At 50.4% G+C, this 16,482-nt stretch overlaps 1 protein-coding gene across 1 annotated transcript; it reads right to left on the bottom strand.

Moving 5' to 3' along the window:
* Window positions 1–6,982: 6,982 nt before the first annotated feature.
* On the bottom strand, window positions 6,983–9,387 carry DRD5 (dopamine receptor D5). Its single transcript, XM_051964311.1, has one exon. It carries the CDS (start codon window positions 9,361–9,363, stop codon window positions 7,969–7,971), a length of 1,395 nt encoding a protein of 464 aa, XP_051820271.1. The 5' UTR covers window positions 9,364–9,387; the 3' UTR covers window positions 6,983–7,968.
* Window positions 9,388–16,482: the final 7,095 nt, after the last annotated feature.

Raw genomic sequence — 16,482 nt, 5'->3', positions numbered from 1 at the left:
AAAAATAGAAGCTATCCTAGTCGTAAATGAGGAAAAGAGGAATGGAGATATGTGTCATGCTGGGCTTGGATTAGCAAGTCTTCCATGTATTTGTCTGACTTCCTAAAAGCAGTGTTCTTAGAGAAGGAAAAGTGACAGAGTGATTCTCTAAATGTAGAAGAGGGAACATGGAGAAATGTCTTTTTAAAGTTAACGTCAGCAATTAATGTTTTCAGATTGTTGTGTACAAAGATTTTAATGAGCTTTATACAACTCTCCCAACATCAACACTATTCACAGTATGGTTGATTTTAGAGGTGCTTAAAATGTCCTTTGCATTCTCTTTATTTGGAGGGAAGCAAGATCTGTGTTGAAAACCAGTGCCTAGATGGTGCTGGCCAGCACAATGTTTATTTTCAATAACAACATCAACTGAACAGAGTTAGGTTGGAAGTTAATCTCTTAAAGCGATGGCATGAGCCCTTCTATCAGTCAAAATATCACAGAAATCTGTTAACATAATAAAATCTGACAGATAGGACTTTCAATGTTTTGTTCATGTTGAAATAAATAATATTAGCAAGTATCAGTATCACCCCTTCAAGCCAGCTGACTTCCATTTCCTTCGATTCCTCCTAGATAAAGTTTCCTCTCCCTTATCAAGTTTTTTTTAACAACCCTCTGCCTGGATAGCTCCTCTTTTATTATATTTTTCTAGCTCACTAACTGTTGAAAACTATTTCCCCCTATTAAATAAAAATCTCTCCAAGGATAGAGACTATGTTTTGCATGTACCCTCAGCACTAGTATATTTTCACATAAGTATTTAATAAATCTTCATCACATTTATGTACAGTTCTGAAAAAGGAGAACGGCAGGGAATGAACAGCTCTCAAAATTATTTTTGGTTGGCAAACAAATGTTTTCAGCTATTTCTTAATTGCTGGAAAAAATAGTATATTCACTGTTGTAGCCAAAATGCTGTTTGGCTTGAATCTGTCCCAGAAATCAAACCACAAGCAAGATAAATGATTTCCAACCATGCCCGGTGCCAGTATCAATGTTGGCGTCCTAGCACAGGACCTCACACAATAGTCGATCCATATTTATTGAATGAACGAATGGCTTGGCTGCCAAGTTGGATACATTTTCCCAACACGGCTAATTATAGTCATGTACTCCTATAATCTATATTCTTGAAAGAAAGTCCTGGCCTATCCCCATTTTACTGATGAAGAAACTGAAGTAGCTATCAGGTAAATGATTTGTCCTGTCAATAACTATCTGAAGTAGGATCCCAGACTCAAGTTTCTTTGACTCCAGGTCTGATGCTCTGTGCACTACACCTCCTAGCCATCTCTTGTGAACCATCTCTAGAACTGTGACTACCTTTCAGACTTAGTACGGTCTGGTGCCCACTTTTTTCCCTAAGAAAAAGAAAGTGAAAGTTGAAGGGAAGAGGCAGCCAGAGCCCCCAGCTTCCTTGGATGCTCTGTCACAATTCCCAGAGTTGTCCATCAGCATCCAATTGCTGCAGCCAATTAAAACTGTCGCAGACAGATCCAGTGTCGATGGACAGCTCGGCCAGACAGTGGGGGAAAAGTGAACTCTCCTTTACCTACTTTTTATATATCCCTGTCTGGGGACTCGAGAACAATTCTTTTTGCATATGGCCTTGATTTCCTCACAATGGAAAAATGGGTGATTGTTGCTACTTGCTGTCCACTTTGCCATTGGAGAAATGATGACAGCTAACATATGAAAGTCTATTTGTAGACTGTCTCATTTCATCCTCACCAATTTAGTGAATACTTGTTTAAGCAATTTAATGACTGAAAACTGACCACAAGCTGTGAACTGGTCCAATCAATCTAGAAAGCAATTTCTGTCCAGAAAGTTGCCAAACCGTGAGCATGCTTTGACCCTAACAGGGGTCAAATCAGAAAATGAAGAAAATGGCCCACATTACAGAAATATTCATGGCAGCTGCCCCCACAATGGCCTCTTGGATGCGGTGACACCTTCTGCTGGAAGGAAGTAAGACGAGCAGCAGACATATTTAAGGATAAACAGCAATCTTAGCATTGCAGGAAGTGGGGGGTAAAATCTGTGATTGGTCTGTCTTGGAACCAATTAATTTCTCTTCTGAGATGGTGTCCAGGTCAGTCATCTTCCTAATGTCATATGGGGATGGCAGCTCTAAGGTCATTAGTGCCTATTTGATAGGATGGAAGGAGGAGTGAGTTCTTAAGAAGTGACATTTATCACCTGGGGCAAACGGGCTTTGGGAAAGGGAATAGGACTAGGTCCATACACAGTCACACCCTGAGGAAAACATAATGTAACTTAGTGATTCATTTCATGTCAAATGGAATATGAGTATCGGCAATGCTCGGAGGCGGATCGGAGGACTGGAAGTCCAAAAGTTCTTTGGGGGTCAGCTGACCCAATCTCCTCGAATACAGGAATCCCTTCTCTAGTATCCCTAACAGAAGAAAGAAAGAAAGAAAGAAGGAGAGGAAGAAAGAAAGGAGAGGAAGAAAAAAAGAAGTAAAACAATTGTGTGATTATTAAAGTTACCTTAAAAGTGGAATCAGGGGCAGCTAGATGGTGCAATGATAGAGCACCAGCCCTGAAGTCAGGAGGACCTGAGTTCAAATACTTCCTAACTGTGGGACTCTGGGCAAGTCACTTAACTCCAGTTGCCCAAACAAACAAACAAAAAAATAGAATAGACTGTCTGATGTGGTGGTGGATTCCCCATCACTGAAGCAGAAATTAGGTAACCACTTCTTGGGGCAAAGCTGTAAAGCAGGCTCCGTTAAAGGCATCAAGATGATACAGCACATACAGTAGAGGAAGTGAGTCCTAAAAACCAGACTTCAAATCCTGCCGACACACATTCCCCAGCTGGGTATCCTGGGTAAGGCGTTCACCCTCTTAGATCTCTAATTTCTTTATCTCTAAAAGGAGGATCATAAAAGCAGCTCCTTCCCAGGGCTGTTGGGAGGATCACACAAATCTGTCAAGTACTTTGCGGGCTCTGGAACGAAGTAAAAGCATCAGCTGTCATTGTGTGAATCAGGGCTGCCCTCGCCACGAGGCTCGAAGACGGGAGTGTTTCCCTCTGAGTGGGACCTTCTGCAGACTAGTGTGTCCCTAGGTCCCTCCATCTGGTGCTTCCCAGACCGTGTGTGTCCCGGATAACCCTGGTGGGGGGGGGGGGCCCTGCAGCTTGATTAAAGCAGTCGCCCTTCTGGGTACCGCGCCCTAGCACAGCAAGAACCTGCTGGAACAAAGTGGACCGTGCCCAGCCAGACTCCTTTAGAGCCCAGTGAAGTTCGTTATTGGGATTTAAAAGGTCAGCAAGCGGCCCCACTGAGGCACGCGTTTGACGCTGGCTGGCTTGGAGGCCAAAAGACGTTCCACACTAAGGGGCCCCACGGGTCATCATGCTGTCCCCTAAGGTCCCACAGACCGAGTCCCGTCCCTTTTCCCCATAAAACTTGGAGACAACTGCTGGGTCCCTCTCCTGCCCCCCAGATCTTCTCTTCTCCAGCTCACGCTTCCCCATGTTCTTGATTGCTTACAAATTAAAATTGTCCAGAGCAGAGTGGCTTGTCAAGGTGGGGGGAGGGGGATCCCCAGCACTGAAGGGTTTCCAGGCTGTGGAAAGGATACTTGTGAAAGATGGAATTGGGCTTCCTGGCCTGAGGAACCTTCCGGCTCAGATTGGGGAGTTCCGCGGGACTCGCCCCCCAGATTCTGTCCTCTGTCCCAATGCTGGCCCTTACCTGGATGGCACTCTCCTCTTCCCCACGTAGCTGTCGGATCTCCCGCCTCAGTCTGCACCCAAGCTTCACCATCTCCGAGCCGTCTGGGCAACCCTTTCCCCGTCTTCAGCTTCAATTCAAGTCAGAAAACGTTTATCAAGCGCTAGTTGTTAGCCCTGTGCTAAATCCTAGCCGTGCAAAAGGGAAAGGAGAAGAGTCCCTCCATTGGAGGAGCTCATGGTCTAAGAGGACCAGAGGCTGGAAGGAGGCAGCATGTACCCCAGTGAGCACGTGGAAGGGGAACTGATCTGGGCCGTAAAGAGAGGTCGGGCTAAAGAGCTCGCGTAGAATCTGGAGGGAGAGCTCATCTTCAGCTGCAAAATGCAACCAGGGGTGACCCAGAGGAGCCTGGAAGGAAGAAAAGGACGTCAAAGGTCAAAATGGGGTGGAGGTACAGGCATAAATGGCGGGTGGCCTGCAGGGACACAGAGGCAGGAGGATGGGGGACCTTGCCGGAGAAGGCCCGGGGACCTGGCTGGAGAAGGCCCGGGGACCTGGCCGGAGAAGGCCCGGGGACCTGGCCGGAGAAGGCCCGGGGACCTCGCTGGAGAAGGCCCGGGGACCTCGCTGGAGAAGGCCCGGGGACCTCGCCGGAGAAGGCCCAGGGGTCCAGTTTGCCTGGAAGGTGAAAGGGCTCGAAGGGAAACGGAACCCCTGCCAGAAAAAAGGTGGCGCCCAGCTCTGTAATTCAGCCCTTACAAGGCCGGGTAACGGGTAATTTTTTCTGAGTTTCCCCACTCTGATGAATTCAGAAGGCCCCGCCTCCCCCTCCCCAGCCCTGAATAATAACTGGGTTTGGTGCTTGGTGGGTAGTATCCAACTCTTCATGAGCCGGGGAACCCTACGGTCTGTGAGCGTTCTTTGGCAAAGATATGGGAGTGGGCCCATCTCTGGGGGGTAAGGCAAAAAGTGACTTAGGCTTAGGATCCCGCAGCCAGTAAGTGTCTGAGGCCAGGTATGAGTTCGAGTCCTCCTGCCTGCAGACCCTACTCTCTCCCAACTCTAGCAGCCTCACTAAATAATCACTGGGAACCACTGACAGTTCCGGAGCAGGGAAGTGCCGGACTTGCCTCCATGCATCCGGGGTGAATAGGTCAGGGCAGTCAGAGACTAGGAGCTGCAAGGCCTTTCTGAGGCCATTCCAAGAGCACGGGCTAGGGATAGAGGGCTCACCCGAGGGTGGAGGACTGGACGGAAGAGAAGGCAGAGGAACCTGTGGGAGACACTGGGAATTATAACCCAGAGAATTTAGTCACTAACGGGTTGTGTGGGTGGGCGGAGAATATGAAGGGAAAAGTCAGAGATGACTCTTAGGCTTGGAGCCTGAACGCATAAATAAATAACAGGATTGACAAGATTTGGGCTGGAGGAATAGTTTTTCATAATGCCCACATTTACAACAAAAAGCAGTTTGAGCTTAAGACCACTGCTCCAAATGCTGTTCTTTCAAAGTCTCCCAAAGCTTCTCCCCAGCTCCCTCTCTACCCTTTGATCTCCTGTCCGAGTCACCTGCCACTTAGCCTAGCCCATCTACTAAAAGTGTTCATTCGGCGTGGTCTGACACTAGTCACCGTGAGACCCCAAGCAGGATCCTCTGTGTGCCCCCGCACCCTAAGAAAAGCACAGAGCCTGTGCGCTATGTACTTTCTCTGTGTAGGTCCTCTCTCCTAAAATAGACTCCTTGCTCCCTGGGCCCAGGGACCATGCCCCGTTCCCTCGGCATCCCCAGAGCATCTTGCATGCATTCGAGCAGGATGGTGGTGGGGTCCACGTGGCATGAGTCAACAAGAGTTCCCTCCAGCTGTCTTGCAAACCTCTGGTTCTAAGAACCATAGAGTTGGCTGAGGACCGGCCCCAATGGCAAGGGCAGGATGATCCCAACCATTCTCTGAATAAAATGCTGGGGCCTGGGTGCCCTGAGCCACAATCGGCGTCAGACTCCGGGCTAAGCAATAATGGCATTTGATCAATATCTGCTGAATGAAAAAACAAGTGCACTTAGGGAGCCCCACTTGACTGCAGGAGCAGTGTTAGCAATATTCATTTTTTAAACAACTTCATGGCAAGATTTGCCGAGTTCTCGGGCAGCTAATTCTGCATCACTAAAGAAAAATGTATCTCGAGGTCTTGAAATGAGCCTCCCTCAGCACCAGATTTTGCCATAACAACCAGAAGGAAAAAAATCCCCAAATCATATTTTTCTCCAGACCAGTACAGGTGATAGAATCAACCCAAGCATGTCCTGGGGTTGGTGACAGTCTCAGAATACAAATACACTGGATTGGGAGAAGGAGATCTAGCTGACGGTCCTAGCAAATTCTCTGTGACTTTGAACAAGGCAGTTCTCAGGATCCTCATCTGGAAAATAAAAGGATTGGGCCAGATAATCCCTAAGGTCCCTCCTTCGTAAATATCTGTTATTTCCAGCTCTGATGCTCTGTGTGCTTTCTTCTAAGTACCTTCCTACTCTGCCATTCTAAGATTTTCTGGAAGCAAATGCATAAAATAGAAAACAGGATTGTCCCTGACACTAAGGAAGCCGGGGTAGCACTTTCAAAGGCTGAAAACAAAATTGTTTAAAAAGGCAAGAAATTGATTATCTGTTTTCCAGGAGACCGATTCAAAGCTGGGGTTTATGTGGAAGCACACCTTCACATCTCACTTCCTTCTATTAATGACACCTGCATTCATCATCCATCACAATAATAACTTGCTCTCCATCGGGATGATTCTGAGATGAAATATAGTCTCTTCCCTGCGTAGAGCACTGCCCAACAAAGCCACTGAGCAATTTTTTAAAACGCCGCAGTCGAAAGATTTTCAAATACCATATGTTCTCATCCAAATTTCACCTTTGGTGCCTTTATCTTATTTTAAATGGACTTTATATTCTCAAGCACTTGAGGCAGTTGGAGGTAGTGGATGGGGAGCCAGCTTTGGAGTCAGGAAAGCTTTGTGTTCAAATCCCCCTCTGATCTATACTTACTGGGTGCCTCATTTGACTCCTCAGGGCTTTAGGCAGTCTAAGGACTGAAGGATGGAAGGTGGCAGGCTACTCGGGAAGCAAATGTCCTCACCCAGTTCTATACCAATGAAAGCACAATCCACCCCCTCTGCCCTTCAATTCTCCTCAGCTCCAAAAGAAAAGTTCCATGAAGACAGTAAGGCTTTATTCAAACTATGTAAGCATACCCATTTCCAAGCTTTTTTGAAAGAGTAATTAATAAGTCACAATATTTTTACTCACCAAGATTAAAAAGCAAATGAACTATTTTAATCATACTTCATTTTAATGCAGTGTTTTAGCATAATTTGGGAAATCAATAGCATATATCTGGAACATCAAGGAAACAGTTCATCTTCACCATTATGACTATTTTTCAGGGAAATCATTCACAGAAATACAATGAAAATTCAGAGCCCAGTAAATGGGCATTTGCTACAATAAATCTAACGTGGGTTTGCAGCACTAATTCAGAACTATAGCACAGACACATAACACGGCAGCAATCGCAAACCACCCAGCCCCCAGCTCGACATGCGAATAGCACGAAGAGGCAGATTGAAAGCAATCATCCAGCCCTGTGCACAACCTTAAGGCAGAATTGTCTGCTAACATGAAAGCCGGATATTTTTGAAGAAGGAAAACATCTTTTTAAAAAAACACACTCTACAAAAACTGGTTCCTATAATCCTAACTACCGAAGGACGCCACACTGAAAATCCCAGCAGTGAAGGAAAGATAACCCCTTAGCAACATGACCTCCATTTATTAGTTCTTCGGAGCAAATCGGGAAGGATCCCATAGCCAATAAAGAAATGCCAGAGATTGCACAAACACATCAGAACAGCCAGTGATACCGAGATAAATCACCCACTGCACCCTGGGGTCTCTGGTGGTTTAAAACCAGTCGAAACACAAGTCACTGGCCAGGGTGGAAAAACCATGTTTTAATATCCTCCCTGATGATGAAGAAACAAGATGGTGGGACTGAAGGTACTCCCTTCACTTCCAAGGGTTTGCTGAGCACTACAGACACCAAAGGAAATACAGAGAGGGTGCGGGTCCCCGCCCAAGCAGACCAGCAGGTACACTTTGCGTTCGGATTCATGTGTCCGACTAAGCATTAGGACCATTCTAGATCCCTTAAGCAGTTTAATGTAAACCGTTTGGAGTCAAGGGTGTGATTCTGCCCAGGGAGATCTCCCCTTCACAGTCCAGCTCGCACCCTGAAGCGGTGGCCAGATCAGGGTTTCGGAAAGTCTGGGAGAGCTGAGACATCCCGTCAAAGGGCCCGGCCTCATTTCCACTTACAGAGTCCACGGCGTTGGGGATCATGTTGACACAGGCGGTGGCGATCTCCTTGGGGAGTCCCGCGTCCTGGTTGTAGGAGATGAGCTCGTTGCTGATGTTCACCGTCTCCACCGGGGTTCCCGCGCAGAAGCGGCTGCAGCCCAAAAGCTTGGCGAAGACCTTGCGGAAGTCGGCGTTGAAGGCGTAGATGATGGGGTTGAGGGACGAGTTGGCCCAGCCGAACCACACGAAGATGTCAAAGACGGTCTCGCTCACGCAGGGGAAGCCGGCTCGGGGGTCCCCGGGCCTGTCACAGAAAGGAACCATGCAGTTGAGGATGAAGAACGGGAGCCAGCAGCAGACAAAGACCCCCATGATCACCGACAGGGTCTTGAGGACTTTGGTCTCTTTCTTGATGGAGGTCTTGAGGCTGCTGTGCTGCTGGCAGTCCGCTCGGCTCCTGCGGCAGCTCTGGGCGTGCTCCGCGGCCCTCTCCAAAGAGGAGATCCGGCGGATCTGCACCTGAGCTATGCGATAGATCCTCGTGTAGGTCACGATCATGATGGCCACCGGGATGTAAAAGCTGACCAGGGAGGAGGAGATGGCGTAAGTTCTGTTGAGACTCGAGTCGCAGTTCTCGGGCTCCTCTCCCCAGGGGGTCGCATTGCCGGAGGGGGGTGGAGAGGCCTGGTTTCGCGCCAACCCCCCCTGGTCTTTGTGCCAGTTGAGGTGCACGGGGATGAAAGAGATGAGGATGGACAGGGCCCAGGCCGCGCTGACCATGACCAGGGCCACTCTCTGGGTCATCTTGCGCTCGTAGCGGAAGGGGCTGGAGATAGCCCAGTAGCGGTCCACGCTGATGACGCACAGGTTCAGGATGGAGGCGGTGGAGCACATGATGTCAAAGGCCACCCAGATGTTGCAGAAGGCCCCGAAGGGCCAGTAGCCCGCCACCTCCGCCACGGCCTTCCAGGGCATGACCAGGAGCGCGACCAAGAGGTCGGAGATGGCCAGAGACACGATGAACACGTTGGTCATCTTGGAGCGCAGGTGCCTGTAGCGCATGATGGCTGCGCACACCAGCACGTTCCCCAGCAGGGTCCAGAGGATGAGCAGCGACAGCAGGCTGGCCGTGACTATCTGCGCCGGCCCCAGGAGCTCCCGGCCGGCCCTGCCGGCCCCCGCCGCGGGCAGCTGCAGCTGCAGGAGCAGCAGCGGTGGGTACAGGGTCCGGTTCCTTCGGGGCGGTAAAAGCATGGCGGGGACTCCGGGGGCGCCGGGCGCCGCAAGGCAGACACTTCCCCCGAGGGCCCCCTGCGAGCCCCATTGATGTCCCCCTCCCCCCAGGCCTCGGGCAGGTGCCCCCCGGGAGCCCGGCGCCCCGCGGCTGGCCAGCGGCTTGCTCGGGGCTGCTGCGCAGCAGCTGGCGCGGCCACCGACGCCGGAGCAAAGCGGAGAAACTGCTTTCGGGGCGCCGAGCGGCGGGCTGCGGGGCTCGGCTCTCTGCTCGCCTCCGCCTCGGAGGCGCTCGGAGATGCCCTCTGCTCAGCGCCCTGCTGTCCTGGCCCCCTCGGGGAGCGTGCCGGGAAGCTGCAGCGCGGAGGGGCCGGCGGGGGTCTCCCTATGCCTCCGGCTCGCGCGCGGCTTTCCGCTGCTTTCCTACCTTCCCCCCGCCCCGGCTTCCGTGAGCGGCCCCGCGCTCCTGGCGGCCAGCGGTGGGGCGCCCTTGGCCGTGGGTCCGTCCCCTGCCCCTGCGCGAGGGCCCCGAGGCTGCCGAGTCCCCGCAGCGGCCGGAGAGCCGGAGCTCCCTGTGGCTGCCGCCGCCTCTGTGGCTGCGATCGGAAGTGGAGAAGGAAGAAAATCAAGAAACATCCCCCCCCCCCCTCAGTCCGCCTTGCTTGGGAATAGCGCTCTCCCGGCCGCCTCTCTCCTTGCCTCTCCCTCCCCCCAAGCCTCCGCTCTCCCTTTTTCTCGTGTGCTCGCCCTCCCCCCGCTTCCTCCCTCCCCCCTCCCCCCCCGCAGTACCTATCTGGTCGGGGTGTCGCACCTCTTACCCTCTGGGCGTCCTCGCGGCCGCGGGGCTGAAGTCAGCGGTTTGGGGCTAAAGGGGAGCACTGGAGAGGGCCGGGAGACGGTCAAACGCCGAGCCGCGGAACTCCGGCCGCCGCTGCCCGGGAGCAGGTCCGGGGCCAGCTCTCCTGCCCCGGCGCCCCCCGGGGTCCCCGCCTCCCCGGCCCGGGCTTCCCAATGACAGCCGACGCTCCCACCACTCTGCGGGGGCCACGTGGAGGTTCCCGAGCTCCAGGTGACAGCAGCTTTAGAAAAGAAAGCAAGCAAGCCGGGAGATCCGGGGTGATGGGGGCTGAGGGCGCCCCGAGGCCGCCGCGAGGTGGGGCAGCCTCGGCTACGGGGTGGCCGAGGTCGGGCCGCAACTTGCTGGCCAGGAAATTTTGGGGAAGTCCCTTCGCCCCTCAGAGCTTCAAGTTTCCATCGCTCAAATGGGGCCACAGATGACCGCAGGATCTGCCTCGCGGGCTTCCCGTGGGAACCCGGGAGAGAGAAGTCTCGCTGTCCAGGGAGAGGGCTCCGGCCCCCGGCGCGCTTCGGCCGCTTTCCCGGGCTCCATTCCCCCTCCCCGGGGGACCCCGCGCCTGTCCGAAAAGTTCTCCCTTAAGCGAGTTACGCAAGCCCAGGTCAGCACAAAGTTAGCGCGACGTGCTCCTGTTCCAGTGTAATTCTTGGACGGTTGTCGTGGGGAAAGGAGGGGACCCGGAGAGAGACGAAAACGCGCCTCCGGGGGCTTGAACCTGCAATGAAACGAACCCGTATCGAATGTTTCCGTGTGTGTCCTTGTGATGGCTTACTGATGGGGGGGGGGTGTGGGTGCAAAGTCGGAAAAACAGCCCAGCCCCTGCCCCCCAGGAGCTTACCGGGAAGGCAAGATAATGCACCAAGGATAATCAGGGGGTGCTTAGGGGACGGTCAAAGTCCTATAACAAAGTAGGGGCTGGAGCAGGAGGCAAAAGAAAAAAGAGATAGAGAGAAAGATGGAGACAGAGACAGAAGGGAGAGAAAGGGGAGAAGAAACAAAGAGAAGGGGGAGAGACAGGGAGAGAGAAGGGGAGAGAAAGAGGGAGACAGACGCATAGACACACACAGAAAGACAAATGGAGATAGAGACAGAGAAGATAGATACATAGAGAGAGAGACAGAAAGATAGAAACAGAGGCAGATGGAGAAAGAGAAAGACAGAAAGGAAAGAGAGAGGAGGGAGGGAGGGAGACAGAGGAGGCAGAGAGAGTCGCTCAGGAAGGTAGAGACAGAAGCACAGAGAGATGCATGCCTGTCTCCTATCTGATTCCATGACACTTCCTTTACCCCGGGAGGGAGAGACTGATCCATTTTACAGATGAGGAAATGGATCAGCAAGTGTGTTGCCCAGAATCACTCATCAGTTACTAACTATTTGGGGCTGAATTTGGCCTCGGGCCTTGCTGACCCAGACATGGCCCTCTCATCTATCCTCGAGCTGTGCATGGGCCATTCCTCTCTCCCCTGCAGGGAAACAGTAAAAGCTGAATAAGTGTTTATCAAAGAAAGTGAATGGAGAGTCAACATTCTCCTGACCTTTCCTCTGTCCTTAGTTAAAGTAACTGGGGGAGGGAAGGGGGGGAGAGAGAACGTCATTTGGTTTCATTTGGTTTATAGGGTAACAATCTGTAGCTGTGTTTTGATTTTGCGGCTTATTTCATGATTTTAAAAACACTTTCTCCACTGGGAGAAGCTGAGAATTGTGAGGGAGCTCGGAGGCCGTCTAATCTGATCCTTTCTAAAATAGAAAGTCCATGTAAGGCATCCCTGCCAAGTTCTGCTCTAGCCTTCCTGAACCTCCCGTGGAGATCTTGAAGCAATCCATTCTTTCGTTGTTGTTTAGTCATTTTTCACGACCGTCTCATTCTTTGTGTCCCGCTTGAGATTTCCTTGGCAGGGATGCTGGGGTGGGTTTCGTTCTCCTGTCATTTTACAGATGAGGAAACTGAGGCAGATAGGATTCGGTGACTTGCTGAAGGTCAAACAGCTGTGGGGTATTTGAGGCCAGATGTGTCTTCCTCACTCCAGGCCCAGCACTCTATCCACTGTATCAGCTGGCTGCCATGGTGACGTCTAAGTCTGTCGGTACCATCTAGCTGCCTAATTCTTTGTTGGACAGCCCTTATTATCATAGGACTTTTTTTTATTATACTCCCTGTAAATCACCCTCCCTGTATCTTTGGATTCGGGAGGAAAAAAGTCTAATCTTTGTCCCATAAAACCATCCTCTACTTATCTCAGGATCATTATAGCATCCCCTCTCAGCCTTCTCAACCCTTTAGTTTTCTTTAATGGCTGAACATCTCTTGTTCTTTCGATTTTCTGGACATATTCATCCACCTCCAGCCCCACTCCAGCTCATCAAAGTCCCTCTCGAAAAGTAGGAACAAGAGCTAAGCGGTGCTCCGGATCAAGTCTTAGAGACCCAGAACTCAACACAACCACCAATGCCCTTTTTTCAGAACACTATACTTTCTATGGGCTAGTAGATGTACAGTGGATGAAGTCAGAGGGTGTCGGGAAGACCTGGATTCAAATCCAGCCTCAGAAACTTACAGCTGTGTCACCTGGGGTTGATGCTTCACCCCATTTGACTCCATTTCCTTCTCCGTAAAATGGGCTAGAGAAGGAAATAGCGAATTGCTCTGGCGTCTCAGGTGGGCTCGCGAAGAGCCAGACACAACAAAACAACTCGACAGCAAAATACTTTCTGTTGCCACAGAAGGATAGACTGTGAATCTGGCTTCATGTACTCATGGGTCCTGTCAAATTTCAGAATTCTGAATTTATGGGAAGCTTCCTGCCCAGCCCCTGTTTGCTGATGCTCTTTCCCAGCCTCCAACCATGATTTCTGCTTGTGACTAGACGTGTTGGGAAGGAATTCAAACATTTTACTACTCTTTTCACACAAGAAAAGAAAAAGACAGACTCCCCACTCCTGGTCTCCATGGTCACGCTGCCAGAAATTGCCCAGAGACTGTCCCGTAGGACAAAGCTGTCGGGGGAACCCCACCTTGACTATCAACTATCAGGATGACCTTGGAAAGCCCTTCCTTCCTGACACCTCCATCTCCTCACCCATAAATAAGATGGGAGAATAAAAGTGAGCGTCAAACATGGAGTAGTGTGTCCAGAGCCGGAAGAGACCTCAGATCAAGTAGTTCAACCACCTTCTTTTACAGCCGTGGGAATGAAAAGGTGAGCCTGGTTACACACCCGTTCCTCAGTCAGATCACGCCCATGTCCATGTCCGGGGCATCTGCGTTTGACTTGAGAGACCAGCGGAAGGTGCGTTTGCTTGACCGCGTCCACCACAACTGTGTGGCCTAGAAGATGGACTAAGCCCCAACCCATATGTTGGCCCAGTCAGCTCAAGGTCATCCTGTCCCCCCGCAGCGGCGAAACTGGTGTTTCCAGTTTCCCGTCACTTGTCTTTTAGGTAGCTGCAATTGGACCATGACAAACCAAACAGACAACATTTCGGTCTCATGTTGCTCGCCTGACATCATGCTGCTCCGTACATTAAACTTCCCCACCATTCCAGCTATTTAACGTTTCTTTGGCCAATAAACCACGCACTTTCTCTGGCAAAGCTCAGTCCAAATAACCATGGGATGCCAATGGAAAACTAAAAGCCGATCTCAGTAGTCTGGGCAAAATATACACAAACACAAGGCAGTCCAAAGCATTCGCTCCATTGTGAGCTACTGTTAGGTGTGAGCTCTGAGAGCAGGGGCCTTCTCTTGCCCGTCTTTGTATCCTTCACACCTAGCACGTGTCTAACACACAGTAGGCACTTAATAATGGCTTGCTGACTGGCTGACTGTGGAGTGAGAAGACCGAGTACTTTAGAGATGTACTGGGAGAAGTGGTCATCGATGGCCCAACCCTAAGAGTAGCTCAGCTTTGCCTTTTTGCTGAGTTGCACATAATAGGAGCAAAATTCTCTTCCCTTATCCACTGCTGGAGCACGTCCTGAAGTCAATTTAGTTGGAGATTCCAGGAAAAGAGAAAAGGACCCCGAGGGCCAGAGTCACAAGAACCCCCTTGGCCCCACATAGTCGCTACATTTGTGCCCCATCCCTTTTGTAGTTTGTGTGGGTGCCCTCTCCCCAGAGACCAGAGTACAGAGAGGAGGATGGACCTCCAGTCTAGGAGGGTAAAGGGTGTTGTGCAATTTCTGTTATTGCTCTGCCTTCTCAGTAAATCCTCTTTTTGTAAAACCTAAGTGATCTCAACTGCTTGATCCAGATTAGGGGAGCTTACCCAATGGGGGCTCATGAACAACAGCGTGAGAAGCCACGACTCCTCCGGGTTCCCCTCTAGAACACACAGGGGATGAGGGGCCGGCTATCCACCCTCCGAGAATCCAAGCCGCCAGTATCAGTGAAGCTCAGGAAATCTGGGTTCAAATCTGGACTCTCCCACTGTCTAGCCATGAAAACTGGTGCACATCCCTTCCCTTCCCCAGGCTGCAGGTTCCTTACCAATAAAAGAAGAAAAAAACACAGGCTCTTAGTCAGAAGACCTGGATTTACACCCCCCCTCTCATATTTACTCCTTATGTGTCTCTCAGGCAAGTCACTCAACTTCCCTGAGCCTCAGCTTCCTCACCTGTAAAAATGAAAGGGTTAGACTAAATGACCACTGGGCTGCTTCCTGCCTCTAGGTCTCTGGTCTATAATTGGATGATGCTCTTGTTCTCCAGGAGCTCCACTATTCTATGCTGGATGTTCCACAGGGCCTTCCCGCTCTGGTGTTCTGTATTCTCTTTGCTAAGATCCCTCTAGGTTCCACCAGCAGTCTTGGAAGGTTGGGAGTCGGCCAGCCTCTTACCTGTCTGTCTCTTCTAAAACGTGGCCTCCAGAACTGAGCCGTGTAGCTCCATAGAGTCTCGGGGATTTCAGATAGGAATGACTACTTGGGTGGGACACTGGGAGTTTTCTGAAGCCCCTGCACACACCAAAATGAATGGGGACTAACATTGAAAGGAGCAGCAAAGAAGGATCCAAATCCTTTGATGTGCCGTGGGATTTTAGAGGGCGAGATGGTGGATAAGAAGTTAAAGACAAAAGCAAGGAATGGGACCCCTAAGAACTTTGGAAGTACGGGTGGGTGTAAGATGTTCCATTCCTTTTAACCAGCACTTGGTAATTCACCGCCTGTCCCGCTCAGGGCTGGGGAATATGGTGACAAAAAGAAATGAGTCTCTACCTTCGGGTAGTTTTTTAGTCTAAGGATCGGGGAGAGGAAGAGAAAGATAACAAGAATGCGGAGAAGTACAAAACAGAAGCAGGGTACATACAAAGGAGCTGGGGTGGGCTCAGGAAAGAGCTTGGGTAGAAATTATAACCGAGTTGAATTTGAGTTGGAAAGGAGCTAGCCAGCTATCCCAAGAGGGGAGATGGGATGGGGAGCAGCTGGTACGGAGATCCGGAGGCTGGAGGTGGGAGGTCACCCAGGGATGACAACGGAGAAGGCAGTCACATTAGAACAAGGATCGCCTAAAGAGGGTAATGTGAAGTCAATCGGGAACCACACGGTGTAAAGGGCTTTAAATGCCAAACAGACCCCACATTTTGTCCTAGAGACCACGGGAGCCACTGACGCTCCTCGAGCAGGTGAATGTGTGCGCCTCGGCAAGACCGATTGGGCATCCGTGAGGAGGAGAACAAATGGAGAGGAAAGAAGCTTCAGGCAGAATGGCAGATGAGAGCTGGAACTTGTTCGGGACCTTTTCCTCTCATTTCCCAAAGTCCCACCTTCTGTGCCCACTGGTCTTCGTGCCAATGAGAACTTAGCGAGCAGACGTTCAGTTCCTCCGGCTTGTTTGTTTTGGTGCTCTTTTGTTTTTCCATTAAAAACTAAAAATACAGTGACCTCATTGGAAGAAACTTTCCTCAGCTATAGCATAGCACCCTCACAGCTCTCTATTGTTAATTAGTTTTAGACAGATGTCTGTTTTCTCTCCCTTCCACTTCTGTCTCATTGAGAAAGGTAAAGAAAGAAAAAGAAATGTCTATTATTTATTTGTTTGTTCCATATATGTGTGTATATACAACCACATGTATGTATATTATGTGTGAGTTTGTACATTTATACATATTTATTGACTATATAATAAGTATGATGTCTACAGGCATACCTATGTGTACCTATGTTGCGGGATACATATGCACACAATATGCACCTATGTATTGATTATATATGATACATTTTCTTTATTACATATGCACTATATATTAACTATTTATGTACATATATATCATTGACTAAACAATATGG

This window comes from Antechinus flavipes, chromosome 6 (genome assembly GCF_016432865.1).
Source record: "Antechinus flavipes isolate AdamAnt ecotype Samford, QLD, Australia chromosome 6, AdamAnt_v2, whole genome shotgun sequence".
Classification (NCBI taxonomy): Eukaryota; Metazoa; Chordata; class Mammalia; order Dasyuromorphia; family Dasyuridae; genus Antechinus; species Antechinus flavipes.
This window is presented reverse-complemented; position numbering and strand designations above follow the sequence as displayed.

What these genes read in the sequence shown, in the direction of transcription:
- DRD5 (XM_051964311.1), bottom strand. Translation starts at nt 9,363, where the DNA reads ATGCTTTTACCGCCCCGAAGGAACCGGACCCTGTACCCACCGCTGCTG.